This window comes from Talaromyces stipitatus, genomic scaffold, assembly GCF_000003125.1.
Source record: "Talaromyces stipitatus ATCC 10500 scf_1105507295555 genomic scaffold, whole genome shotgun sequence".
NCBI classification, from domain to species: Eukaryota; Fungi; Ascomycota; class Eurotiomycetes; order Eurotiales; family Trichocomaceae; genus Talaromyces; species Talaromyces stipitatus.
In genome coordinates this window covers 1,871,301-1,897,673 of record NW_002990116.1, presented here as the reverse complement: position 1 = coordinate 1,897,673, position 26,373 = coordinate 1,871,301, and the positions used below count along the sequence as shown (strand labels likewise).

General features: G+C 46.4%; 13 protein-coding genes across 14 annotated transcripts; 8 read left to right on the top strand and 5 right to left on the bottom strand.

Annotated features, from left to right (window-relative positions):
• The first annotated feature begins 97 nt into the window (after nucleotides 1-97).
• On the top strand, nucleotides 98-1,270 carry TSTA_118080 (uncharacterized protein). The gene is made up of 3 exons (XM_002481983.1): nucleotides 98-192; nucleotides 254-504; nucleotides 571-1,270. The coding sequence occupies exons 2-3, from the start codon at nucleotides 299-301 to the stop codon at nucleotides 1,127-1,129; spliced, it is 765 nt and encodes a 254-aa protein (XP_002482028.1). The 5' UTR covers nucleotides 98-192; nucleotides 254-298; the 3' UTR covers nucleotides 1,130-1,270.
• A 291-nt stretch (nucleotides 1,271-1,561) lies between these two features.
• On the top strand, nucleotides 1,562-4,793 carry TSTA_118070 (uncharacterized protein; the record flags this gene model as incomplete). The annotated part of the gene is made up of 8 exons (XM_002481982.1): nucleotides 1,562-1,657; nucleotides 1,723-2,344; nucleotides 2,395-2,492; nucleotides 2,544-2,786; nucleotides 2,840-3,193; nucleotides 3,241-3,484; nucleotides 3,535-4,040; nucleotides 4,090-4,793. The coding sequence occupies 8 exons, from the start codon at nucleotides 1,562-1,564 to the stop codon at nucleotides 4,603-4,605; spliced, it is 2,679 nt and encodes an 892-aa protein (XP_002482027.1). The 3' UTR covers nucleotides 4,606-4,793.
• A 261-nt stretch (nucleotides 4,794-5,054) lies between these two features.
• Nucleotides 5,055-9,011, top strand: TSTA_118060 (ceramide glucosyltransferase, putative; the record flags this gene model as incomplete). Its single annotated transcript, XM_002481981.1, has 4 exons — nucleotides 5,055-6,683; nucleotides 6,915-7,038; nucleotides 7,173-7,332; nucleotides 7,427-9,011. The coding sequence occupies 4 exons, from the start codon at nucleotides 5,055-5,057 to the stop codon at nucleotides 9,009-9,011; spliced, it is 3,498 nt and encodes a 1,165-aa protein (XP_002482026.1).
• On the bottom strand, nucleotides 7,643-10,171 carry TSTA_118050 (ankyrin repeat protein (Yar1), putative). Its single transcript, XM_002481980.1, has 2 exons — nucleotides 9,806-10,171; nucleotides 7,643-9,739 (listed from the first exon to the last, which is right to left on the bottom strand). The coding sequence occupies exons 1-2, from the start codon at nucleotides 10,050-10,052 to the stop codon at nucleotides 9,261-9,263; spliced, it is 726 nt and encodes a 241-aa protein (XP_002482025.1). The 5' UTR covers nucleotides 10,053-10,171; the 3' UTR covers nucleotides 7,643-9,260.
• Nucleotides 10,172-10,630: 459 nt separating this feature from the next.
• TSTA_118040 (WW domain protein) lies at nucleotides 10,631-11,902 on the bottom strand. The gene has a single exon (XM_002481979.1). It carries the CDS (start codon nucleotides 11,706-11,708, stop codon nucleotides 10,851-10,853), a length of 858 nt encoding a protein of 285 aa, XP_002482024.1. The 5' UTR covers nucleotides 11,709-11,902; the 3' UTR covers nucleotides 10,631-10,850.
• Nucleotides 11,903-12,460: 558 nt separating this feature from the next.
• TSTA_118030 (uncharacterized protein) lies at nucleotides 12,461-13,173 on the top strand (the record flags this gene model as incomplete). The annotated part of the gene is made up of 2 exons (XM_002481978.1): nucleotides 12,461-12,825; nucleotides 12,861-13,173. 2 exons carry the CDS (start codon nucleotides 12,461-12,463, stop codon nucleotides 13,171-13,173), a joined length of 678 nt encoding a protein of 225 aa, XP_002482023.1.
• Nucleotides 13,174-14,704: 1,531 nt separating this feature from the next.
• On the top strand, nucleotides 14,705-15,681 carry TSTA_118020 (conidial hydrophobin Hyp1/RodA). The gene is made up of 2 exons (XM_002481977.1): nucleotides 14,705-15,164; nucleotides 15,215-15,681. Exons 1-2 carry the CDS (start codon nucleotides 14,843-14,845, stop codon nucleotides 15,349-15,351), a joined length of 459 nt encoding a protein of 152 aa, XP_002482022.1. The 5' UTR covers nucleotides 14,705-14,842; the 3' UTR covers nucleotides 15,352-15,681.
• Nucleotides 15,682-16,350: 669 nt separating this feature from the next.
• Nucleotides 16,351-18,907, top strand: TSTA_118010 (2-nitropropane dioxygenase family oxidoreductase, putative). 2 transcript variants are annotated; one of them, XM_002481975.1, is made up of 5 exons: nucleotides 16,388-16,476; nucleotides 16,529-16,743; nucleotides 16,799-16,881; nucleotides 16,946-17,674; nucleotides 17,738-18,907. In XM_002481975.1, exons 2-5 carry the CDS (start codon nucleotides 16,701-16,703, stop codon nucleotides 17,882-17,884), a joined length of 1,002 nt encoding a protein of 333 aa, XP_002482020.1. In that variant the 5' UTR covers nucleotides 16,388-16,476; nucleotides 16,529-16,700; the 3' UTR covers nucleotides 17,885-18,907. The 2 variants fall into 2 exon arrangements, with proteins under 2 accessions (XP_002482021.1, XP_002482020.1); XM_002481976.1 differs by having other exon boundaries at nucleotides 16,351-16,743.
• Nucleotides 18,331-19,933, bottom strand: TSTA_118000 (mitochondrial fusion protein (Ugo1), putative; the record flags this gene model as incomplete). Its single annotated transcript, XM_002481974.1, has 2 exons — nucleotides 18,331-19,491; nucleotides 19,541-19,933. The coding sequence occupies 2 exons, from the start codon at nucleotides 19,931-19,933 to the stop codon at nucleotides 18,331-18,333; spliced, it is 1,554 nt and encodes a 517-aa protein (XP_002482019.1).
• A 208-nt stretch (nucleotides 19,934-20,141) lies between these two features.
• On the top strand, nucleotides 20,142-21,037 carry TSTA_117990 (2Fe-2S iron-sulfur cluster binding domain protein). Its single transcript, XM_002481973.1, has 3 exons — nucleotides 20,142-20,473; nucleotides 20,524-20,630; nucleotides 20,692-21,037. The coding sequence occupies exons 1-3, from the start codon at nucleotides 20,232-20,234 to the stop codon at nucleotides 20,925-20,927; spliced, it is 585 nt and encodes a 194-aa protein (XP_002482018.1). The 5' UTR covers nucleotides 20,142-20,231; the 3' UTR covers nucleotides 20,928-21,037.
• A 91-nt stretch (nucleotides 21,038-21,128) lies between these two features.
• On the bottom strand, nucleotides 21,129-22,040 carry TSTA_117980 (rRNA processing protein RRP15; the record flags this gene model as incomplete). The annotated part of the gene is made up of 2 exons (XM_002481972.1): nucleotides 21,129-21,953; nucleotides 22,008-22,040. The coding sequence occupies 2 exons, from the start codon at nucleotides 22,038-22,040 to the stop codon at nucleotides 21,129-21,131; spliced, it is 858 nt and encodes a 285-aa protein (XP_002482017.1).
• A 259-nt stretch (nucleotides 22,041-22,299) lies between these two features.
• On the top strand, nucleotides 22,300-23,961 carry TSTA_117970 (signal recognition particle protein SRP54; the record flags this gene model as incomplete). Its single annotated transcript, XM_002481971.1, has 2 exons — nucleotides 22,300-22,377; nucleotides 22,435-23,961. 2 exons carry the CDS (start codon nucleotides 22,300-22,302, stop codon nucleotides 23,959-23,961), a joined length of 1,605 nt encoding a protein of 534 aa, XP_002482016.1.
• On the bottom strand, nucleotides 23,888-26,355 carry TSTA_117960 (alkaline phosphatase family protein). Its single transcript, XM_002481970.1, has 3 exons — nucleotides 26,165-26,355; nucleotides 25,997-26,108; nucleotides 23,888-25,947 (listed from the first exon to the last, which is right to left on the bottom strand). Exons 1-3 carry the CDS (start codon nucleotides 26,240-26,242, stop codon nucleotides 24,149-24,151), a joined length of 1,989 nt encoding a protein of 662 aa, XP_002482015.1. The 5' UTR covers nucleotides 26,243-26,355; the 3' UTR covers nucleotides 23,888-24,148.
• Between the last annotated feature and the right edge of the window lie 18 nt (nucleotides 26,356-26,373).

The window sequence follows — 26,373 nt, the reverse complement described above, 5'->3', positions numbered from 1 at the left end:
TCCGCGGCATCTAACCGGATCTGCCTTAGCTCTTGGTTTCTCAGTGAACACCTCGGGACTCTAAACAATCTCTCAGAAACACTCAATACTCCTCAATACTCCGACAATGAACGCGTCTCTTACAGCTTAATCCCGGAAATGACTCTTTGAAAGGTAAGTACTCGGTAAGTATTTGTATTTCACTTTTTCCTGGTAAGTCGGTCTTCTCAGGATCATTTATTCCCACACGTCAGTTATACTAACCCATCAGCAGCCTCTTTGTTTTCACCCCGACTTCACATTCGACAACCTTTTCGAAATGGCTTCGATCACAACTCCTTCCACGCCCAGAGCATCTTCTTCCCCCGACAGTCAGTCGCCAGGGAGATGGCGACATCCCCGATTGCGAGAGATTGTGAGGCGACAGAATGCGACCACATTTGACAGTCGCCATGTTAAGAAAATAGCAATGAATTCCGGTGCTATCATGGCGACACTCTTTGCTGAGAAGCCGTTGAATTCACTGTGAGGAACATCCGGTATCCATCTCTGCAGAACATTCGTCATTTCTAACTCGTTTAGTACGCACAGTCTCGCTGCGATCGCCGGAATCACTGCAAAAGCAGATTATCTTCTGGTCGTATTTCGCTTCATTTTTATCCTCAATATTTTAACTGCATTATACCCGCTAGTTCGCCGAAGAGATGATCTTTCTGACATTCCATTGACACCATCCCAACGGTCTCTGCTTGGCCTCAATCCCAATACTGGCGCTCCCGTGACGCCAGGTACGCAGTACATCACCCCCCCAAGATACAGAACTGTCTCTGGTTCGCGAGCTGGTGGCCCATCCAGTCGAGGGTCCTCACCTCTATCAACAAGTGCCAGTCCCGTTAGTCGCCAACCTTCTTACTCCCCCACGACGAACAGCCCCCTTTTTCAAAAGGCGCTGGTGTCTGGAAATAGGGACGGCGTCCGGCGACAAAGCTTTGGCTCTTCTACGTTGAGTACTTCCTGGAGAGAATCGTCAACTCTCGCACCTCTCCCTTCAACTCCGACGCCAGCTGGCAAGGGCAATAGACTGGGATTGAGCAACAAGTGGTTATATGAAAAGAGTCGCAGGCACTCTGCTGGAAATAGCCTGATCTGAGGCCATAGTCAATCACATGCATCTTCGGGATATATGGAGTTTGGAGTTGGCTGAAGCGAATTTGTCTAATCGGCGTTCTTCTGTGTAAATTCTTATTTAAATTTTCTGTCAAGATGGCTATCGATCAAAAACGCTTATATACTGCTCGTTGAGATTCTCTAGCGATACCTAATATAATGACTTTGTCTTTCTCACTGAGTTTGCGCATATACTGCCTTTGTAACACAGAACTAATGTGGGGAGAAGACCTCGGAGCTCAGATAACTACACGGTCTAATGCCCTCCCGCATTTGTTATTCCAGTTCAACCCACATCAAAGCGCTGAAATACCGAAGCAGTTTCAGGGACACAACAAAAGACGTTTACTCAGTAACTCCCGTCGAGCTATACTTGTGGATGACGGCGACTCAACAATAATTTCTCGCTTCGGAGATGGGCGCCTCGGAGTCGAAACTTGTCTTCAAGCAAGGCATCTTCCGCTTGTATGAGGACCAAAACATATCCGCAGATGATCCTTTCTGGATAAAGGTGAGAGAATACAGTTATTTGTCACTTACGGGAGAGTCTGCTGATATAAATGTGACTTCCAAAAGTTCTGGGAGCTACCTGAATCTACTGAAGACGTCTTCAGTTTGTTCACTCCGACAGACATACGCCGTGTCCGCGATTCGTCCTTAGCCAACCTCGAAACACTTCTCCTCGCTATTTGCTCTCGCCTGATCGTCTTGAAGAATCACCCTTCATTTCCCGATCCCGAATTTGCTCCAGACACCAATGCATTGAACTGCATTCGCATCTTGACGAGAATCCTTCCGTTCGTATATGAAGCAGACCATCTCGAGGAATGGGAGGAACAGTTCTTTTGGGCGCCTCGCAAGAAGAAGACACGCCAGGCACAGGTCGCGTCAGAGGTTCTCTTTGACGAAGCCCAAGGAGAGACGGATAATGCCCAAACTCAGCCCAGAGTTGACGGCCGCGAAGATGCGAAACCTTTGGCAGAGGAGCTGATAGATACTCTTACGGATCTTCTATTCTATACCGGCTTCACTATTCCAAAACTTGCCTCATCAGAGGGGAAAGTGTCGTACGCAATATGGCAAAGTGGAGTTGGATGCAATACATCGATGGTCTCGACCAAGGAACATGAAAACAATCGCATGGAGATATTGAGACTTCTGCTCACTCTGACCGGCAAATCCATGTATATGTCTCCAAGTGGGTTATCTTCTCTCTCAATAATACTTACATGGCTGACGCAGAAACAGCCCTCCTTCCGGTTAAGGGTGTCAAAGCCATCACATACCTTGCTACGTGCTCTGATAAGCAGATTGTTCTGACCCTCCTCTGCTCATTATTGAATACCGTAAGTCTTCGCGACGCTCCTCCTGTGCGATGATTTTACTCATGCTACTAGACGATCAAATATAATCCGGCTATATGGAGGGTGCCATACGATCATGTCGTCTGGAAAGACTCGAAGCAAATTCTAGTCATTTACTGTCTACAGCTACTGCTGGTTATTCTACTATACCCTATCCCGGAGGACGGGCGTGGCGCGCCTCCTAAGAACTATTATCGTCATTACTTTGGAAGACTTCATCGACCACAAGATTTTCAGTTCCTTGTTGAGGGCATGACGAGAATCCTTAACCAACCAGTGAGTGGGATTTCATCCAATCCGGAGTCCCTCCTACTAACATATTCACTTAGATGCAAGTAACGAGTTCATACCTCCCCGGCAGTCAAAAATCCGTCAAATGGGCCCCTGAAATGCTTATGTTATTCTGGGAAGCGCTGCAGTGCAATAAGCGGTTCAGAGCTTTTATCATTGAATCTAATCGGTCTCATGATTTTGTCATCCTTTGCATTTTCTATGCAACTGAGTATCGGAACGACCCTTCGAAACAAGGAATGGTGAAGATGTGCATATTCATTCTCCAGACTCTGAGTGTCGAAGTCAGCTTCGGGAAACGTCTAAATATGAAGTTTGAGGCTCAAGATACCTTGCCGACGAGTATACGTATTGCTGGATTTCGCGGTACTTATGCCGACTATCTCATTATCGTAAGTGAATTTCACGGATTTCGGGAATGTTGCTAACTGGATTATAGTCAATACATACTTTGATGACCAGCAGCAAAGGAAAGCTCGATGCTGTCTATCCTGCTCTCATGGCTATTCTGAAAAATATTGGGCCATACGTGGAGCGATTGTCCTCGACTGCTTGCTCGAAAATACTACAACTTTTCGCTTCCATGTCATCCCCAAGCTTTTTGCTTGCGAATGAAACGAATAACTACCTTCTTTCGGCCTTGCTTGAATTTATGAATGTGGTTTTAGAGCATCAATTCACGAGTAGGTTGTCTATCCGTATCTTTACGAGCAAATGGCTAACTGGTCCCAAGGAAACCCTTTCCTGGTCTATGGTATATTGAAAACGAGGAAAAAGTTCGAATCTCTACGTACATTTACGCTAGAAAGCGGACAACAGGAAATAGAACGTCAGAACCAACTCAAAAAAGCGGCTTCTTCAACCGATGGACTCACTGGTTCGGCGTCTCAGTCCATGGAGGACCTACGAAGGTCCAGTGGTGCGCGATCCTCATTGACTCACATTCCAGAAGAGAACAGTCCATTCGCTATTGGAGGTGACGACTCTGAGGATGAAGGCGAGATTCCAACCACTCCTTCCCAATCATCTCCTTCCCTACGGAACTCACGCGCACCCTCAATATCGTCCTCTCTTGATGACAGTGTACCATTACAGGTCAGAGGAATGTCTGAAAAGGCTAGGGGCAAGAGGCCGGCTGGTCAGATGGGCTTTTCTCGACAGAACAGCTTGACCAGTTTAAGCAGTTATTCCGCTACGATTCATTCTACGGCCGCTTCTTTTATCCCGACGGCTGCATGGGTATGCTTGACCTTACTTGGGAACCGTACGGTTACTAACTAAGATACAGATCGAATCTTGGGTAGTGGAACTCCCATTGCATACTATCCTGACTATCATCTCGTCGATTCTACCTCACATACCCGATGCCGCCTTACAATCATCTTCGAACCCTGAAGCCAGAACCTTGATCAACAACCTCCCCACTTTCGCCGAAGAGCCCAATATACGCGCTTTACTAGCGGAACCATCTGCAATAAAGGTCCACTCCTTCGAATGGTCTGCACTCGCCTTGGGCTGGTACGAATCACTACTCTGGGGCTTCATCTTCTCAAGTGAGATGCTCGTTGGATCAGCAAGTAACTCCACGCCAGGCTCAGTGGGCGTTTGGAACGGAACAGGAATCAAGCTCTTCAAAGTCCAGGAAACAGCCGCTCAGGGCCCGTCGCTGCTGGCTCCAAAGGGCGCCGTTGACGCCGTAGGTAGCAACCTCGTTAACCGGATAGGTAATTTGAGGCTGCCTGGACGAAGTAACACTCAGGATAGTTCGAACGGTGTCCATTCGCCAAGCACCCGAGAGGTCTGAACTCGTTTGATTGAATTGTATGAATGATGCATATCTTTTGAGTTTTCAGCCACGCGGGCGTTATAGTTATTTTAGGTATTGTAAAGCGCCATTCTATTCGAACATATTAGTGAGGTATATACTTAGTCCATCTTGATTTCATTTCGTCCCGTACGGCTGTGTACTTCGGTCTCAAAGCCCTTCCCTAGCAATGTATTATGGTTATCTACTTCTATACAATCAGGTGATCTTCACTTTCATATTCAGAGAAAGAGACTGTCATTTAGCAAAAGAAAAACATAGTGTAGCTGCTACGCATATAAAAACACGTCACGTGACCTTGAATAAATTGTCCAATCAGCACGCAGACCAGAACCAAACCTTGAAACAATCAAGGAGAGAACAATTAAACGACTCACAGACTCCTTCGATAGTAACCTACTGACCAGTAATGCCTTTTACATCCAATCATGGCTACACCACGGCTGGAAGACCTCTTAGCTGAGGCCATCCCCAAAGGCGTCCAGATCAACGTACGTCACGTCTCCACGACGCCAACCCGCTGCGAAGCCATCTTCTCCGCGCCGCCTGGCCAGGTCCCCGAAATCACATTTTGTGAATCACATTTTTTAATCGTGACCATCAACAAGAATCAAGATGGAGAAAAGGATGTTGTTGATGATGAGATTGTGATCTTGGGTGTTGAGGTCTACATTTATACGACTGATCGACTTACGACGTTGTTTGTTTCAAAGGCTGATTCTACTGGATACGTGCATTTATCAAAAGCATCGGCAGAAGCAACAACTCCAAGATATTCATTGCTGAGATTATTGACTACTACTTTTATATCGTTTCTGGCACAATCATATCAAAGACCGGGAGTTCGGTTGGTTCTCTCGCTGTTTGCGCGAGCGCAGAATCAATATCTTTTTCCTGGCAGTGCGGATAATGAACGGAAACATGTCTTGGATGATAGAGGGTTGATTAAATGGTGGTGTCGGGCTGCTGATCCTATTCTTCGCGAGCATGCTCCCGAATCTCGACAACAGCAACAGCAGGGAAATGAGAAAAACATAATTGAGAATAACGCGGAGAGCACGAAAAGTTCAGCGACTGCGTATCTACTTGTTCCGGGATGTGATGAGTACGAAACTCGTGCCTTTTTCCCGCCTACAGCGAGGACTGATGACAATCAGCTTCATCCCAGATGGCGGGTATCGTATCCCCTGAGCCAGATATGTGGTCATCCAGATGCACCGCCTCGATGTCTAGTACCGCGATTTCCAGATGATCCAAAGGCACGTTTCCTTAGCGATCTAGACGATGAGTTGCCTAAGAATTCACACGGTGATTCTGAGACAAACAACCAGCCCGGTCATTGGCGAAGTGTTAGGTCTCTGGATCAGTTCTGGGAGATGATGTCCTTTCGACAGGAGTGTTCTGCAGGTAGACTCGTGGGGTTTTTGTGGCTGGTTATCAATCCTCCTGGATTACTCAGTTCGGATAAACTAGTAAACCAGGGTGAAGCAAGCGAGACTGTTGAGAAAAAAGAGATACAAACAGGAGATAAAGATCTTGCTCCTGCTACAACTGCCACAGAAGCAAAATTCGACAACAGGTCTTTATCAGCTCTACAGCATGAAGACACCCAACCATCTACTACAAAGTCATCTACAAGCGGAGACGTTACCGGCCGCAGTGCTTTCTTTTGGCCTGAAATAGGCAGAGGAGAAACCATATTGAGCGAAACCGATTACAAAGTTGCCAACGACATCCTACTTGAACAAGACTTCGAGACTGAAGAACTCGCTATGAGGGGCACAATGGCTTGGATCCGGAAAGTGGCATCAGTTTCAGATGTTCTCTGGTGGGGGATTAAGGTTACTGGCAAGAAGAAACTTATCGAGCCAACACAGCCATCAGTCCAGACACAGACGATCACTCCAGGACTTATCGTTCGAAAACGGAAGAAGGATGCGCAGGAAGCTACATCGACAACTACAACTACCAGCGTGGGGGCTGAGAGAGTCGACGCAGACAAACCCTTGTTGGAAACGTCTAATGAAACCGGGGTCAATGTTTTGAATGCCAGTTTCGTCAGAAAGAAGAAGAAGACATAGCTCTACTCCGGCTAAAATCAAAGAATTTCAAAAAAAAACAGTTCAAAATCAAAGTTTGTAGTGAGGTCCAGTCCGAAACCGAAACCCGAAGTTCCAATGACATAGTCCGAGTATATCACACAGGACGTACATGCATTAGTTAATAGAGCTGGAGGACGTAACGCCTCAGCTTCGACAAGGTTAATCGTAGCTGAAAAAGTCGCGCAGGCGGGAAAAGGGAGAACCGAAGCATCCGAAATCACATCCAGCGCAGAAAGTGAAACTCCCAAAATCATCCCAGGGTTTCTGCCGTCCGGTCCGCGAGATCCACTCTTGACCAACGGAACAGCTTGTCTACAAAAATTATATTTCTAAGCTGCTCCTCCTCTAACAATCCTTTTTCTTCTCTTCGTTTTCTACATGATAGACTGAGTCTTGCAAATGATCAATTCGTTGTTGCTGTCACGCCGTCCCCGCTCATGATAGCAAATCCGCTGAGCTCCTCCGTTGTCTTCCAACGCGCGACGACCGGAAGTTCAACAACAATTGGCTTTGACGTGCCATGGCTGATTGAAGCTTTCGGATGGGTTTCCATTGGGTGGTATCTGCTGGTTGTGGTTGTGTGTGCATTGGGGTATTTGCAGATGTGAGTAGAGAGGGTTTCCAATCGCCGAATGATCCGGGCCAATTCCTTCGGATATTGCTCTCTGACGGATTCACGACTAATGAAGATTATGCAGATGGCGGCTCTATTCAAATGCGCCACCTAAATCCCAATCTTCCAGGTCGTCTGACGCCCCTCATGTCACTACCATCCGACCTGTAAAAGGCATCGAGCCATACCTCTACGAATGCCTCGCGTCTACACTACGACAAGACTACCCACGCAACAAGCTGACGACGTGTATATGCGTTTCAACAAAAGCAGATCCGGCATTCCCCATATTAGAAAAAGTGGTCGAAGACTTCTCAGATCAATGCGATGTGCGTATATACGTTGAAGAGGAAGATCCCCTTCTTCAAGAAGAAAGTATCTATCCCATGGGCCCAAATCCGAAGATCCGGAATATGAGTCGCGCATATCGAGAGGCGAAAGGCGATATTATTTGGATTATCGACTGCAATGTCTGGGTCGGCAGGGGGGTTTGTGGGCGAATGGTTGACAAACTGTGCGGTTACGGACCTGGCAATGGTGGAAAACGATACAAATTTGTACATCACCTCCCACTTGCAGTCAATGTCGACCCGGAGGATGCGTTGATGGGTGAAACTAAACCCTTGCTATCGAACGTGAATGGTGTTTACAACACATCCAGTACAAGCAGGACCCAGTCTATACTCAACGAAGGAGGAGGACGTCTCGAAGAGCTTTTCCTCTCTTCGTCTCATGCAAAAATGTATACCGCAATCAACACTGTGTCTATCGCGCCCTGTATAGTGGGGAAATCGAACATGTTTCGAAAATCGCATCTCAATGATCTTACTGAGAGCCCAGATGAAGCTCCAGTCAGAGGTCCGGTGCGCAATCCAGGTATTGATTGGGTTTCTGACCAATTATGTGAAGATCATATCATCGGCGACTGGCTGTGGAGGAATAAGGTGAGAGAAGAGAAGGAACAAATGAAACGACTTAGCAAGCACGGTATGGTTTTTGGGGACTACGCCTTTCAGCCGGTTGCCAACATGAGTGTCAAGGCATATATTGCACGACGAGTTCGCTGGCTGCGCGTACGCAAGTATACTGTTCTAGCAGCCACGCTGGTCGAACCGGGCACGGAATCAATCGTATGCTCATTATATGGCGCATTCGGTATGAGTACGGTAGTCGCTATGCTCTTGGAGAACCGTGGCTTCGAGATAGGTACATATCTTCAACAATGGCCTACCTTCTTCCTGCTCTGGGCCACTAGCATTTTCATCTGGTGCATGGTCGATTGGACGTTATACCTCAAACTCCATTCCGGCGCCACAGTCGAAATCGACGAGAACACGCCCCCATTCGCAACACCATTGAAATCATCAAAAAGTCCTTCTCGACGGCCGTTCCTCCACTGGCTCGCAGCATGGATCATTCGTGAATCCCTCGCGTTCCCGATCTGGTTCTGGGCTGTTTATGGCGGATCGACGGTGACCTGGCGGAATCGATCTTTCCAGGTTTCTCTCTGGGATACTAAAGCCCGTGAGGTTGATGGGTCTGCAAGACCTGGTCTATTGCCGAGTGTTCATGATTCGTCGTATTCGAATGGTAATACGGCTCCTGTACGGAGTTCTTCGTCGTCATCTTCTTCCTCTATTACTGAGAGGAATAAGATCAGGAAAGATTGATCTTTTTTTCGTTTCATTTTGTTTGATGTTGTACTGATTCATGAGTATTGATGATGGGTTGGGTTGGGAGAAAAAGGATATAAAATGACTATCTGTACATATATTACAATTTTCAAGATTCAAGCATGAATCTTCGCTGCATTAATCACACTGCAAATTTATTTGACTTAATTGACCTCATGATACATTACCCTGTCTATATATACTCCTGCTTCTGACTAACTACTGGGTATCTTGAAATACATCATCTCATTGAGCATCCTCCATCTGTGCATCACTCTCTTGTTTATCAACCGGACGCTCAAACCCAGCACCCTTATCACAACTCAACAACCACTCAACAACCTGTCTCGCTTTCGTGGGCGGTACATCCGATTTCTTTCCCTCTTGCTCCGCATTCAATTCAATTTCAATCTCCGTCGTGCCGTTCCCTTCTTCTTGCTTCTCATTATTATCATTGTTTTTGCCTTCATCCTCATCGTCGTACGTTCCAGACCAATCCGCTCGCTCAGCGAGGAAGAGCGCGTCGTGACCCGCATCATTCTTAAGGCCTATATCCGCACCAGCTTCAACAAGTGCCTTGACGCAATCTAGATGCGTGTTCAGAGCGGCCCAGTGTAAGGGTGTGTTTCCGGTGTAATTGCGATAATTGATGAATGAAGTGAATTCTTGTAGAGTAGTAGCTGCATCGGAATCTGTAAGGATTTGTAAAAGGTAGTTCAGGAGTTCTATCAACAATTAAAATCGTTAGTATCTTAACGTACTGAAGAGAAGAATAGAGGAGATAAGCATACCAACATTCCCATTCGCAGCAGGCCAATGCAAAAGACACGCTCCGGTACCACCTTCACTCTCATCCTCGGTATCCAGAGCAGACCTAACTATGGCTGCAGCGGGCACGTCGTGTTCCCGACTCCATTTTGAGAGTTCTTCTTTCAGAGCATCGAGGTCGCCTAGTCGGGCGTCGTAGATAAGTTCGTCGATTGCTTCGAAGGAGAGGGCAACGGGCGCCGGGGGGTTTGAAGAGTGTGATTTTTCCATTTTTTCTATCTTTTGAATTTGATTCGAGTCTGAATACTAGTCAATTGCCTTCTTTTGGCTGGACATTTGCCGTCTTTCTCTCCGTATCCGGTTGCAGTTGAAAATGAAACTGAGGACCTGGAATGGATCAGTCTTTGATGCTTGTAATCTCAAAATGAAAAAATTAATCGTAATTTGAGCAATCCGGGATTATTAGATATCAGGTTGATCAAACTGCGGCCCTGGAAAATATATAACTTCCCTTCATCACAGCAGTGGGGCGAATATCTATAAAAACGAGGGGAACAAAAACTAATACGTATCGCACTGCTTTCTTGCCATGTGTAATACAGGAAATGTACGTATTCGATTTAAAATGAAATGGACGTACCTTTTTTGCTTCAAATAAGAGAAGAGTGGAGATTTGCTATACGCTATACTTTCAAAGATTGGATCCAATTTGTATCGAAAAAAAAAGCCGACGATAAATCTGCATGTGCTATCGCGGGTATCACCACGTGACCTAATAAGATATTGAGTCTCAAAATTTTCAAGTTTGCAGGATATTTAGACGGATTCTACAGCTGTACTACAATATATAAGTATATATAGCTATGGTAATAAGATCCCATAATCGTCTACCATGGCAGATAACAGATCAACAAGACACTCGTTGCTATAAACTCCAATCCAATGCAGAGCCAGCAAACCGCCCCAAATGATACAGAATAATACAACAAGCCAAAAGATCATATAGTCGCAAGTGGTATCAAGTCCAGCCTCTTTAAAAATCATACAATATAATACAGCACAGACAAATCAATCCCGCAACCAAGCTCGACGCTTCTCTTCCTTCCTTTCTCTCCTCTTCTCTCTGAACGCCTTGACTTCAGCCTTGGTAAGCTTCTTATGACTCCGTTCGGCCTTGAGACTCCTTCCATTGTGGCTATTCGCAGCGGCATCGACATCGAAATAAGCGTTCATCTGCCGCCGGGATTTGTTCTCATCATTGAAATTTTCCGGTGTCAATGATGAGTCTTGCCATCGGCCTGTGAAGCGATTGAATGCTCCCGTAGCTGTGTAGGATTGTGACTGATCTGCCGCATTCACGGCACTTGCGAGTTGTAAATCCGCCTCGTATTGTTGGGCGTACGGAGCCGTGGGATCATAATCGCCGTGAATGGCAGGGTTATAACCCCCTCGAATAACTTGTTCTTCCACTTTTTGGGCCCTTGGCGCCGACACCGATGCAGCATCTGGTACGCGAGGATTTTCCCATTGGGATACCCCTGTTATCCGATTGTAGAAATAATATGCTTGTGCGTTTGCATCCCAGACTGGTTCCCATCCATCGTCCCCTTGTTGCTCTTCCTGACCTGGAGGTGCTTCATCGGGAAGTGGCGGTACTTCTTCGTCCGGCAATGGTGGCGCTTCTTCTGTATTCACTTCTCCAGTTTCCTCAACCTCCCTTTTCTCCTCAGAACCATCCTCACCTTTCTCCTCCCCGGCTTCAGGCCTTCTCTGCTTGGTGGTCTCTACTCCATCGCTCTCCTCCGCCTCAACCTCCTCTCTGTGCTCCGTCCTCGACGAGTCATCGCCCGGTTGATCTGTATTCGATGCGCTCGTAGAAGACTTTTCCGTGGTATCCGCAACTGCCAAGCGATCGTTCTCGGCCATTTCTCCCTTGAAATTAGTAGAATTGCACAAGTGGTGAAAAGAAAAACTCTCAATCTATTTTGAAGTTATTCAGTGCAACAAAAAGGACCACAATCCAAGCTAGACTCCGAGTACAGCTAGCAGGCGCCTGATCAGTCACAGCTGAACAGAAAGATAGTCACATATATAATCTCAATCCTGAATCATCTGAGGAGAGGAAGTGTCAAGAAGATCGGCTGGCTTAGAAAATCGAGTGGAGATCAGACAACACGCTAACCAGTTTGGGATACTGTATATTCGACGTCATTCGACCTTTGCTCCTCATCTTTTATCTACACATCGATGCTTCTCAAGACCTTCTTGTCAGAATCTCTGTTGACTCAGCTGGTTAAAATTCGACTCACTAGGATGATGAGAAGCCGTTTCAGTTTTTTCTTGCCAGTCCAAAGGTTGCCTCTCCTGAAGCGCCATGATCAACTAGCAATGATGGGGCATATCATGAACTATCCATATTGGTGGTGCTCTTCGCATTGAATCTATTGACTGAAAGGAATTGTCTCAAAGTAAGCTACAAAGCTCACGTGCTGAGGTGATTACAAAGAAGTTGTTGCAATATATAAACACTATGCCGAACCCAGTGGTAAGGCGCTGAGGCAATGAAACACCGCATCGATCAGAGACAACAATTTTTTTCTATCAGAAATTTCCACTTGACAAGCCTACACAATCTGACAATAGACAACCCAAATCTAAAACACTCAGTATCGCAAAAGATGGGTCCGCATGGACTCTTTGGACCCATAAAAAAACCCCCTGTGAATCTGCTACGAGTCGGGTACAATAATAATACTTTTCAGAACTTCAACATGGTGGCAGGATATCCGAATATGCCAATAACGAAAGAAGCATTCGATGACTGCCTTTGTTGGAGACCAAACGCAACGCCATTCATCCCCTTCACCATCGATTGGGGAAGAGCACTGAAGAGGAGACGGAAACTCATAGGAAAAGGTAGACAAGACGTCGTCATTATTGCTGTCTGGTCCAAAGGTCTTCACAACGTGTACGATGCATACGAAGCTGCGAAGACGTTAAGATACCGCGATGGCAATGTATTTGATGGCCACCCCCAAAACCAGTTACAAATCATAGCGATGAATACCTTGTTTACAGAGGGATCGCGGCAGATGAATATAGAGTCTTAGCTATTTTCGATGGACAAAATGAGCTTGAGGGTGTTCCATTAAGCGTTCCAGGTTTGATAGGGCCAGTTACGGTTCCCAGCTTTATACCGCACACACCTCGTGGAACGATGAAAGAGATGCTCGAAGAGCAGCTTCAGGAGTGTCTGAGAATACAGATATACAGTCGTACTGGCATTAGAGGCGATAGTGAGCAGCTTCTGCATCTCAAACGATACATGATGGGAACTTTTGCACCCCTTTCACATCATTCGCTGTCGTCGGTCATGACGTTTCGAGTTTGAGGTTTGCATCACCAAAAGCATCTAGGATCAAATCTTGCCTAAACTTACGGTAAATAATACGACAAATAGGTCAGTTGGCTTGCTTGCCTTGGCGGTAACAAGAGCTTTGTGAACTTCGGCTTAACAACTCGCCAGTCCGAGCGTTGTTTGTTTCGTCAATCAGTTCTAGCAACGACAAACTAGGAAACAATGCAAGCATCACAACCTTTTGAATTTTACTTTTTAGCATACCTAGCAATAATCCGATGACCAGTTCCACAGAGCTTATCGTAGTCGCAATGAGCTCGGCAATCTGGATCTCAAATGCTTCAAGAAAATATCTTGAGAACGGGATCGGAACTCTTGCCCGATGCAACATTAGCGATGTCTGGCATTTACTCGTTTCATACATAAGTTGCTCTATCTAAGCAAAACATCTCGATATTCCTCGTTCCTATAATGAGGGTTGATCATTCTCTACCGGTAACCCTAGTTTGCCGAAAGCGCCAAACCTGCTTTCGTTTCCGTTGCATGCCTTTTTCTACTGATTATAACCTCGGCTTAGAGAGGCAGCAAATTCCAGTCCCTTTATTTGTCAATACTAATGGTTAATTCTTGCGGACAATGTAGGACTATCTGACTGGTTGTATGTCGCCGCCCCTCGTGCGAGTCCTTGCAGATAACAATCCTACAGTATGAGTCGCCCTGAAATGCATTCCAGGATGCTTGGCACGCCACGTACATTACTGACTCGAAAACCATGCAGGTGTGAGCTGAATTATTAGGGAAAAGCTTGGATTAGAGTTGCAGGAAAGTAAGTGATTAGGTGCTGGGATGCATGGGCTACATAGTATGGTCCCATGTTGTATGACTAGGAATTTCCCGGTATATGCGTGATACTAATCTATCCCTTTGCTGCAACAAACTCAATAAACGGAATTTTGAGCTTGCCGCAACAGGATCTCTACTGGGGTCTACTGCAGAAATGCTACCGTCAAGGTATGCCTATGTAGCTATGGGTCAATAGCTACGGGGCGATAAGGTACAGACTATCTATGCACTATACGATATTCAGCTCCGTAGAGGAGAAGTTCAACAAACTGCCCTGGAAGGAGAGAAGATCAACCGGTCTCGATCTTGTTGTAACCTGTTTTCGCGGCGTTGAAGGATGGAGAAAAGATCGCAGTCATGAATTAGAAATCCACACACAATAAGCAGAAGTTAAATTAGCATACCTCTGCTACGGCATATGAGTGGTGTTCCTGAATCTAAAGGTTCGTGCAGATGGTCTCCCCTTGGTGGTTGGAGGGTGATCCATTCCACAGGATACCTTGATCCCATTCCAGGGCCTATCACAACGTCCCAACACACGACAATTCATTACAATTCCTGATGAATGTTGCATTCCACATCCAGTCTTTCTACACGGTCTGCTTGTGTTGCTCATACACAACAAGCCCCTATGGTCGAAAACAATCCAAGCCCAAAGTCACTCCACTTTTATCTATATAAGGGTGTTGAATCTACGTACTAAGTCGACTTTTTTCTTCTCATCATCATCATAATCACACTCTCTCAAGCATTCTCTTCTTTGCCGAGCAGTCTTCCAGACAAGCACTCTTTACTTTTAACCGAATTCCTTAAGAACATTCGTTCGTTTTTTCCCAAAAACAACCCAACAAAAATCAAAATGCAGTTCACCACCGCTCTTCTTGCTCTCGCTGCTACCGCAGTTGCTCTTCCCAACGTTGGTCCTGCTCCTGGCAAGGGTGCTGAGGTTGGAAAACAGGATGCCTTCTGGCCTGTTAGCGACAACGTGACCGTCGAGGAAGCCAAGGCTGCCTGTGGTACCGACAACCAAATTGCTTGCTGCGATGATACCACCTTCACTGGTGACCAGGTTGAGGTTGCATCTGGCCCTCTTGCTGGTGCCCTCAAGGATCTCCTCGGAGGAAAGAATGGTGCCAAGGGTCTCGGTCTCTTTGACAAGTGCTCCAAGCTCAACATCGATGGTAAGTTTCTTCACATTAGTAGCATCTCTTGCAACACTAACAGTCTCCAGTCCTCATTGGTATCTCCGATCTTATCAACAGCCAATGCAAGCAGAACATTGCTTGCTGCCAGGGCAACACTGCCGACTCTTCTGGCGACCTTATCGGACTCAATGTTCCTTGCGTTGCTCTTGGTTCCCTTTTGTAAAGGACTCTTATGTACAACTATTCTGTCTCCTTTCATCTCTTGTCACATTCTATCAACCTTTCTAATTGATTGTCATGTATCTCGCATTCAATGTTGAAAAGCCGGAAAAGGGATTGTGAAGGATTTCGGATTGATGTCACATTGAAAAAGGGGTTTCCTTTTACATCTACTTTTTTGTTTCTATCACTTGTCTTTTTGTTTCCCTCGCCTGTTAGGTGTTGGGTGGTATAAATGTAATAAAAGATTGTTTCGGCATAATTGGGAACTCTAGACTTTTGCTTTCATGCTGTTAGTTATAAAGCACACGCATATTCAATATAACTCTTCGGTATAATCTATAGTCCAAGTGTTCTTGGAGTGGTATTTTTACTACGCTCTTCCTACTCTACAATCCACGTTTTTATTTCAGATATAGAACTTATTTTCCATAATAGCTTGGTGTAGTCACCTCACTACCTAGGTATTGGCTTAATCGATACTATTTCTACTTATGTAGGCACCTAGGTACCTTATCACATTGTCCACTAGCTGGGTAGCCTTGAAGGTTTGCTTGTGTTCCAAGGTGCTGACCACCGCTGACGATCTTATATTTTCAGTAGCTCTACTTTATTCTCATAAGCATATTTCCTTATAAAGTCATTGTGGTGGTACATTATTTGAAAGTGTAAGTAAAAGTAGAATTAGAGACAGTTATGTTCATGATATATATATATATATACCCAGATTCCCGCCCAACTTCACACAACTCTACCTCCCCCCAGCCTCATTCTGACATATCCGGCAATAAAAATATATTTTCCGAATAACTATACATAGCCTACCATACTATCATCTAAACGATAACTTTTCTTCCAGAGCCAGCGGCGGATTTCGAAGCAAAACAGCCCGATGCTGAACGACGAATACAACAATTACCTAGTTAGGTTAGTGTCACTCTTATCGATAAGGCGGATCACATGTCGGGAAATTTTGAGCGTAGTGTCAGGAACGCCTCAAAATAATCGACCGTTCAATCATATATATTCACTGCTAAACAAAGGACGATATATTCATACAAGTGGGAATATCATAATAAGGATACGGATTGCCTTACCAATGACCTCGGGAGTGTCCAACTCACAGAAAGTCAACGGTGATCCACCTCGAACTCTCTCCACAGTAGCTAACTTAAACTTAGCGGGTGATCCATAATCAAGCCTCGGCTTCTTTCCCCGCCAGAGACAACAACTTCTTCGGCAATATCTTCTGGGTATATATATATCTCGTGAGCTATTTCTTTGACCGAGTTTCACACCCCTCCTGCCTATATACGTGTAGGTACACTCGAGCAAGTGAAGTGAATCGACGCGATGCCTTTCAATACAGCTCTTACCCGGAAACTGGGTATTGCAGGTGAGTCATCTTACTCCTATCTGCCATGAAGATATATTAATAAACTCTCATAAAGTGCCTGTTGTACAGGGTGGAATGCAATGGGTCGGATATGCCGAACTCGCAGCTGCGGTCAGTAACGCAGGCGGCTTGGGAATTGTACGCACTTCAACTGGACACCTATTCTATGACTATCTGGTGTACAACAACTAACATCATCGAGTTAACCGCCCTCACTCAACCCACGCCCGAAGATCTCCGAAAAGAAATCCGCAAAACCAAAGCCCTAACCAAGAAACCCTTTGGTGTCAACATAACCCTTCTCCCCGCCCTCGTACCTCCCGACTACGCCGCCTACGCCCGCGTCGTGATTGAAGAAGGCATCAAAATCGTTGAAACAGCCGGCAACAGTCCCGGTCCCGTAATCGCCCAACTCAAGAAAGCCGGTATAATAATCCTACACAAATGCACGACTATCCGTCACGCGAAAGCCGCCGAGAGAATGGGTGTGGATTTCCTGTCAATTGATGGATTTGAGTGTGCTGGCCACGTTGGTGAGCACGACATTACGAATTTCATCCTACTGAGTCGCGCACGACAGGAGCTCAAGGTTCCGTTTATTGCCTCTGGTGGATTTGCGGATGGGCAGGGTCTAGCTGCTGCCTTGTCCTTGGGCGCGGAAGGTATTAATATGGGCACGAGGTTTATGTGTACCGTCGAAGCACCTATTCACAATAATATCAAGGAAGCTATCGTCAAGGCTCAGGAATCTGATACTGCGCTTGTGCTCCGCCGCTGGAAGAATACCACGAGACTTTTCAAAAACAAAGTCTCCCTTGAAGCGATCAAGATTGAGAAGGAGTCCAAGACCGGAGAGTTTACGGAAGTTGCGCCGTTTGTGAGTGGTCAACGTGGTCGACAGGTTTTTATTAATGGTGATCCGGACTTTGGTGTATGTTTGCCTATGCTCCTTTCATATCATTGATTATCAAGGCGTATGCTGATTTAAATCTAGGTCTGGACGGCTGGACAAGTCATTGGTCTTATTCATGACATCCCGACCTGTCAAGTCTTGCTTGCTCGTATCGAGAAAGAAGCAGTCGAGGCCTTGAACAAGACCCAATCTTTCTATACGGGAGAGACTTTGCAGAGCAAACTGTAGATCATTGTACTAGATAAGACTTGCTACGATTGGGTTTTGTATTATGTTGTGCGAGCATAAAGATGGAGATAACCGCAGTCAGACCCTGATCAAGGCATCCAAACAAGTTCCATATTACCATCATCAAGTACAGGATTTGGAGTTCAGTTCCATAAATCGATTATAGGTACAGTCAATATTATACTATGTACTGTATATTATAGAGTTGAGTTGTGAATCATCACACAAAAGTAAAGCATACACAAACAAGTCAAAGAATGGGAATCAATCATGATGCTCTCCGTGCTCATGCCATGGTATATGTAGAAGAAGAATTTTCGAAAACAACCAAACCGCCACTTCCAGAACCCATCTATTTCATCAATGTACAAACGCCGAAACTCGATATGTTCAAACTTCCTGCTGAAGGAGAGTAGAGTGTATCCCCAGATTTGGAGATGGGAAGATTAAAAAGGCCGCGCGACACCTCCCTTGCGATACTCAAAGCCAGGCGTGGATGTCACAATTTCTTCACCGTTTCCCATGGCAGCTCCCAGGAAGCCTGCTCCCCATATACCTGCCAACCCCCACATGCCCATTCTCCAACCACGATATAGACCCTGAATACCTTGACCGGGTCTCTTCCGTCGTTGACGGCCTTGCGTGCCTACTATTCTTGATACGTCCTCGTCTGCATCTGGTGATACACCTTCTTCGTATACGATGCTCCACATCGTGCCGATGATTCCGCGATATGTCTTGGGTACAGGTACGATTGTCTCAATCTCGGTGCTCTCAGCGTCGGTTTTAGCCAAGGCTTTTGAAGATTGTGAGGGTTTGACGGTTGGTTGGACTCGTTGACGCAAAGCCGGTGATGTGAAGGTAGCAATTTGAGCTCGGCGCAAGACTGTCTCCAACGGGAACCGCACGGCAAGCTCTAATCCACTTGAAACAAAACTGAATAGGCTCCATGCGGATGGGTTGAGGACGGGATCAATTGAAAAATAATTTTTCAAGAATAACGGCGTGCTCATAGAGAGTAAACTAGGTAGACTGGAATGAAGGACTGTGATTGGGACGAGATGGGCGGGTATTGTATAATTCGAAGTTGGAAGAAGTCGCAACGCTCGGAACAGAGATCGAGGACCGTGTGTAAGCGGAGTTGCAATAAGAAATGTACGAGCGGTGTCGAGAGGGGCCAGGATAATCGATGAAAGTGCGGATGCAATAAACGTTATAATTAATGTAGCAGTTGGAGAGGATACGGTCAAAATATCTTCAGTAAGTGACGACGACTCTCCAATTTCCGGCAATCCGATGATTGCGGACAAAAGACTTCGAAGAAACGTGTTGAGCGTAGGTAGAAGAAGCGAATACATAAACGTCGCATTTGTAGCTTTCCAGACCGATGTTGGTCCGCTTGTTGTCCATAAGCGTGAGATGACTTCCATCAATGAAGAGGGGTTCTTGATTTGCAGACGGTGTTTCGAAGTCGGAGGCGACTGGATATACCCGGCTCGATCCGTAATTTGAGGACGAGATTTGCGTGATCGAGGAGTCGAAGGCGAGGGTGTAGTCGGACCTGTGGTGGTAAAATAGCTGCTCTCGTCGTCTGAAGATTGCGAATCCTACAGATTATTAGCTCTTAAGCTTCTAGCGAAGAAGCAGAATTCATACCTGATCGGAAGTATCATTTCGGAAATGTTGACTCTGCCGTCTTCGAGTATCGTATAAATCTGGATTCTCCTCTTCACCCGGTACAACATATATCTGAAGCAAGGTCTTCGCGACGTCGAACGGTTGTGCTAAAAGAGCACTCGAGTACTTCCATACTGCCCGATCGAGCAAATCCCTGAACCATTCCGACACTGTCGGCGATGCATCTAGGTAGTCGCTATAATCCAAGTCCGACAGCAAATCTCTTGCCGAGCCGCCTATTGTAGTTCTCGACGACGCATGCGAGACAATGTGTGCTGTAGATGAGGCGTTGACGCTCTCTGTGGGAGAAAGCCCAATAGGAGGAGGGATGTAATAGGGACGCAATGGATTGCTTCCTTCGCGCGAGGCCATATTTTTCGAGATTGTCACTTCAGGAGATGGGACTCCGTGGTTATATTGAGCACATTCGATGCTAACTGATATATTTTCAAAGCGAGCTCTTTCTGTCAACCAGTATACGCGTAGTGGTAGTTGGAGCTGTGATCCCGCGGGAAGCTTAAGCAGAAAAATTGCCGCCTTTATTTTCTGGTCTCCACAAGGTAATTACGTCCGAGCCATCGGACATTAGTAAAACCACTTTCTCTTCGTCACTCTTCTCTTGTTCTTGTTCTTGCAATTGAATTGTCCTTGAGGAGGATAAGTTGGCAACATGACTCTCTGGAGAGAAGCTGGTCTCCAGCTCCGACGAGCCGTATCAAGGACGGCCTCTATCGACCGTCGGTATATCAGCGGACTTAACGGCGCACGAAAGCAATTCTTACAATCGACCAAGATCGGCCAGACCGTGCATCGAGATTCACATTTACAAAACATTGCGCTGTCCAGACGGCAATTCTCTGCCACATCGGTAGCTGCTCATGGCCATATCACTCCCCCCAAGCCTGGAGAAGAGTGAGTCAGATACTGCATACAACCGGAAGAACAGATACTGACTACGGTAGGATAAATGTCTCCTTCATTGACAAAGACGGCGAAAAGTACGAATTTCAAGTATCCGAAGGCGACAACTTATTGGACATTGCTCAAGCAAACGACTTGGAAATGGAGGGTGAGTTCGCATTATCAATGCTGGGTTAAGGACACGAGCTGATCGTTACCTTCTCATATAGGCGCTTGTGGAGGTTCCTGCGCTTGTTCAACCTGCCATGTAATTGTAGAAGACCCCGAACTATACGACCGAATGCCAGAACCCGACGACGACGAAAATGATATGCTGGATCTCGCTTTTGGACTTACAGAGACGTCGCGGCTGGGATGCCAGGTGAAAATGACGAAAGATTTGGACGGATTAGTGGTTCGATTGCCCGCGATGACAAGGAATTTGCAGGCAAGCGATTTCAAATAAAAGACCTTTCACCTCTCTACTCTGACTGCTACGATGTGGCTATGGAATCAGTAAGCCAGCAGCTTGTACTTGTAGATAGATATATAATTGATAACCTACTTCGTATTTAACTGAAAAAAAGACTTTTGAAGGACCAAGACCCCAAACAGAAACGTAGCGCCGGAATATGCTAGACAGTGCAAGACGTATCATCCATGGCTATCAAGCCTCCTCAATATTCAATGCCTTGCCCTTTTTCCCATTGATCAACTCCAGAAAGCTCTGCTTGCTAATTTCATTTGCCGCCTTCTTCCTCTCCTCAATTCCAACTGTGCCCTTCTTCTGTTCTGCGCGCGCAGCTTCCTCACCACGTACTTGAGCTGCACGAACAGCATTGAACAATTTGACGACACCACGCTGCGCAATCTTGCGTAACCGTTTTTCTTCTTCTGCTGTTTCTCCGGCTTCGCCACGTTCGGTTCCCAGCACGTCCCTGACTCGTCCTCTTTCCTGTTCTTCCTTCTTCTCGGCGCGAAGTTTTGATCGTGCTCGCTGTTCGAGACGCTCGTTTGCAAGTTCAGATGATACTTGGGCGGCAGATTTGCTTCGCGATAGAACTGGATCTGCTCGTGCGGATGTAGGTAGCTTGGTGGACAAGATTTTGGATATGGATGTCGAGAATGCAGTGGGATCGTGACGTTTTGTGACTGTCTTCACACGTACACCTCCTTCTTCATTGTCATCATCTGCAATTGAGTTACTGTCTTCTTGGTCGTCGTCGTCTTCATTATCTCCACTATCTCCACTAAATGCGTCCACATCTGGTTCGTCGTCCTCTTCGATATCATCGTCTTCGGCAACTTCTTCTTTTCTATTCGATTTCTTCTTCGGCGCTGCAGATAGTGATGATTTGTCCTTCTTTGACTTAGGTTTCGCGACTTCCTTCGTATGCTCATCCTCATCTGAATCCATTAGATTCACGGGAGCAAAAGTGCCAGCATCGTTGTCGTTCTCGTCCTCTTCCTCAGAGCTGCTATGGTATTCGGTCTGCTTTCTGAACTTCTTCTTTGGCTGTATCCTCCCAGCCATTCCATCTTGAACCTTTCTCTTTTTTGAAGCTGATGTGAGAGCCATTGTTGTGAATGAGTGTTAATATGTTGTTGAGAAATATAATGTTTCTGAGCGGATACGAAGCTCTACATTTTTTCCTTCTGATAAAAGGCGGAGGGACCAAGCTCACTCCGATTGGTGGAGACCCTCCGCATTCTGAATTGCCACAATTGCCGCAAGAACACATCCCACCATACTCTGTTTCTACACTTGACTGCTGTTCGCATTGTTTTTTTCGACTTGAGTTTCGCATCTTGACATACAACCAGAGACATAATCCGGCATGGTTCTTCAAGACTTGGGGCGGCGCATCAACGCCGCCGTGAGTGATCTCACGAGATCAAACACAGTTGACGAGAAGGTATAGCTCTTATTTTCATGTTGTCATGTACTCAGGATCTGACATTTGTACATCCAGGCATTCGATGACATGTTGAAAGAGATCTGTTCAGCTCTTCTGTCAGCCGACGTCAACGTCCGACTAGTTCAAAGTCTACGAAAATCGATCAAACACAACGTCAATTTCTCCTCGCTCCCCTCCGCCGTCAACAAAAAGCGTCTGATTCAAAAGGCTGTCTTCGATGAGTTGGTCGCACTCGTCAACCCTCATGCGGAACCATTCAAGCCGAAAAAAGGACGAGTCAATGTGATCATGTTTGTGGGCTTACAAGGTGCCGGAAAGACAACAACATGTACAAAGTTAGCAAGACACTATCAGATGCGCGGATTCAAGACAGCACTTGTTTGCGCCGATACTTTCCGTGCAGGTGCTTTTGATCAGTTGAAACAGAATGCTATCAAAGCGAAGATTCCATACTACGGTAGCCTCACACAGACGGATCCCGTCGTTGTGGCAGCTGAGGGTGTCGCACAGTTCAAGAAGGAGCGATTCGATATTATCATAGTCGATACGAGTGGTCGTCACAAGCAAGAGGAGGACTTGTTCGAGGAAATGACACAGATTCAAAACGCGGTGCGACCTGATCAGACTATTCTAGTTCTCGATAGCACAATCGGTCAAGCAGCCGAGGCGCAGTCTTCAGCTTTCAAGGCAACGGCAGATTTCGGTGCTATTATCATCACCAAGACTGATGGTCATGCTGCTGGAGGTGGTGCCATTTCTGCAGTTGCTGCTACGCATACCCCTATTATTTTCCTGGGTACTGGAGAACACATGATGGACCTGGAACGATTCGAGCCAAAGGCTTTTATCCAGAAATTGCTTGGCATGGGAGACATGGCTGGTTTGGTCGAGCACGTACAGGCTATAACGAAGGATTCTGCTGGCGCCAAGGAGACGTATAAACACATCTCAGCCGGTATATACACGTTACGAGACTTCCGCGAAAACATCACATCAATAATGAAAATGGGCCCCTTGTCAAAGATCTCAGGCATGATTCCTGGCTTGTCGAACATTACTGCAGGCCTCGATGATGAAGACGGCACCATGAAACTTCGGCGCATGATCTATCTCTTCGATAGCATGACTACCGCCGAACTCGACAGCGATGGCAAAATATTCGTCGAACAACCCAGCCGCATCGTCCGTATTGCCTGCGGTAGCGGGACCACAGTCCGCGAAGTCGAAGACCTCCTATCACAACATCGCATGATGGCCGGAATGGCCAAACGAGTTGGTGGGCAACGCAAGCAAATGCAGCGCGCCCAAAACATGCTCAAGGGCGGGAACAAGGAACAACAAATGGCCGCTATGCAGAAACGAATGCAGTCCATGGGTGGCGCTGGTGGTGCCGGAGGTATGCCAGGAATGGGCGATATGGCTAAGATGATGCAGATGTTGCAAGGCCAAGGAGGCGCTGGTGGGGCGGGCGGAATGCCGAATTTTGGAGGCATGGATTTGCAGAGTATGATGAGCCAGATGAGTGGGCTTATGGGTGGTGGTGGTATGGGTGGAGGAGGTGGTAGAGGAAGAGGACGGTGATTTTGTCTTTTTCAACGTACGTTCTTTTCTACTTGACAGGCATGATGCATGAAGAGATCACACGAGGTCTGGCGTCTGGCGTTTGATAACGAATTTGTAGCTGTACTAAGTTCATTCAGATACAATATATATTAATTGATGTCCCTTGTACATTGAGTCTCATGCAATGACCAAAGCGCACATTGATCTAATCGACCCTCATCTCCTTCCTCTCCCAACTCAAGAACGGAGCAATCCTTTCCTTCAAATCATCCCAAGCAATTTTCGCCTTCTCTTCGATATACCCAATACCCTCCTGTAGTCCCCAGCCACGCAATTGCGCGTCATCTAATAGAACCTTACCAGGCGGTAAACGTGCCTGAGCACCAGTACCAATTTCATCGGGCAGTAAAGGGATGGATAATTGATATTTCCATATAATCTTGTCATCAACATGTAACGAGTACGTGAGTACTGAATGAGGGCCTTCGAGATGGTCATAAACAACATCTGACTCGCCGCCAGTACCATCATAGAGCTCAATATCAATCTGACCGAATTTGATATTTCCGTCCGGAACGTATTTGACCATTATATCTTCACTGTCAGTTTGGCGATACGATCGAATGGGCAGGTAGAACATATTCAATGGACCAACGCTAAATTCATGAATTCCATATGCATCTGCTGTACCTGATGAAAGCTCATTGGAGCTTAATCCATAGCTTGGATCCGGGAAACGAGTTGCGCCGAACTCGTGGCGATCACCACTTAGCAGAACGATGCGAACGCCGAGTTCTCGTTCAGCCCGCCACATTGCTTTCAAAACGACTTGACGTTCGCCTAAGAATCCGCCCCATGTATCCTGCGTGCCGACGTGCCAGTTCTTTGTGAAGGGAACGCTGGATGCCACGATTTTCCATTTTACTTCTGCTGCTTCTGGGCGTGCGATGAATGCTAGGAGAGACTTGAGTTGTGCGGAGCCCAGCATTGTAGAGTTGTAGAGGTTAGCTGTCGTGCGGTATGTGCGAGTGTCGAGCATGAAAATCGATGCGGGACCGTGGATGAAAGAGAAATACGTCGTATTTTCCGGGGTAGCATATGGTAATGGTGGGATGGGAGGATTCACACTGACGTGATACAGATGATAAGGATCAACTGCTTCGGGGTAGGGATGTGTCAAGTTACCCTTATCCCAGTCGTTGGCAATCTCGTGGTCGTCCAAAGTATGAATCCAAGGTAGATCAATGGGAGGTTCATCTGCAGGTTCGTGCCAGCTTGGAGAGGAGTATACACGCCTGTATTCGGCTCGATATTCCTCTAGAGAGGAGCCATATCTTAGCGGCACATCGATATAGATGAAGTCTCCGAGAAAGAGCATAAACGAGGGTCGCTTGAGAGATGGCAGTTTCTTGATTGCATGCGACAATTCCTCGACACCCAGAATGCGAAGCGGGTGTGAAAGCGGATTATATGGAAAATTCGACTTGATACAGCTCGAAGTCAGAAACGATAGTCTGCTTGCTGATTGTGTCCCAGACTGTGGAGCAGTAATGAAAGTACCAGTTTGGTTATTGGACAGGCTATAACGGTACTGCGTTGAAGGCTTGAGGTTTTTTATTGTCACTGGGAATGTGAAATCTTTCACTGCATTAAGTTGGTAAATCTTCCCTTCTTCGACCCAGTAATCGGAATCGACCTGAGCTGCCTCTTGGTATTTTATCGTCATGGGGAAGTTGCTAACGTGTGGTTCTCTGACCAGTAGGTTTGCCGTCGTGGGAGACACATAGCCAATTCGAGAGAATGCAAGGTCATCAGTTGGATGCAGAATGCGACCACGATACAGAAAGTCCAGCGTAAGGGCTGTCAACGCCAAGTTTATCAAGATGTTGAGTGTTGTTGAGAATACCGTCTTTTTCGATGGCACGCCGCTCAAAAGTGATTTGAATGTCGATCCTGTCTCTCCAGTATCATGCTTGCGCGTCTGTATCTTGGACTTATCAACTGCTAAAATCGGTCAGTCCCAGTCCGTGAATGTTCAAATCGAGCAACTCACTCGTCGTCTTTTGTACCTCAGCGCCCGCGTCCGTCCCAAGTATCAAAAAGGTCGATGACAGGTAAAGTCCGGAGCATGTTAATATAACAGGAGGAAACACATGGCCTGGAATCTGTAAACAAAATGTTAGAGTTCACTCTAGCTCTAGGTAGAGGAAGTAAAGCATACCCATCGCAGAAAAATGAAGCTCGCAATTCGGATCAGTGCGGAGCTGAGAGCCGTTACGACGGTGAGCCAGCTGCTCATTGCGACGCCAGTACTGTCATAGATCAGCTCAGTATATCAAAGAGCTTCAATAATTGATTCCGTCCAGCAGAATCGGCCAGCTGCTGTGTTGTGTTGGTGGAATGAAGATGACCGAAGGGCTAGCTGGTAGT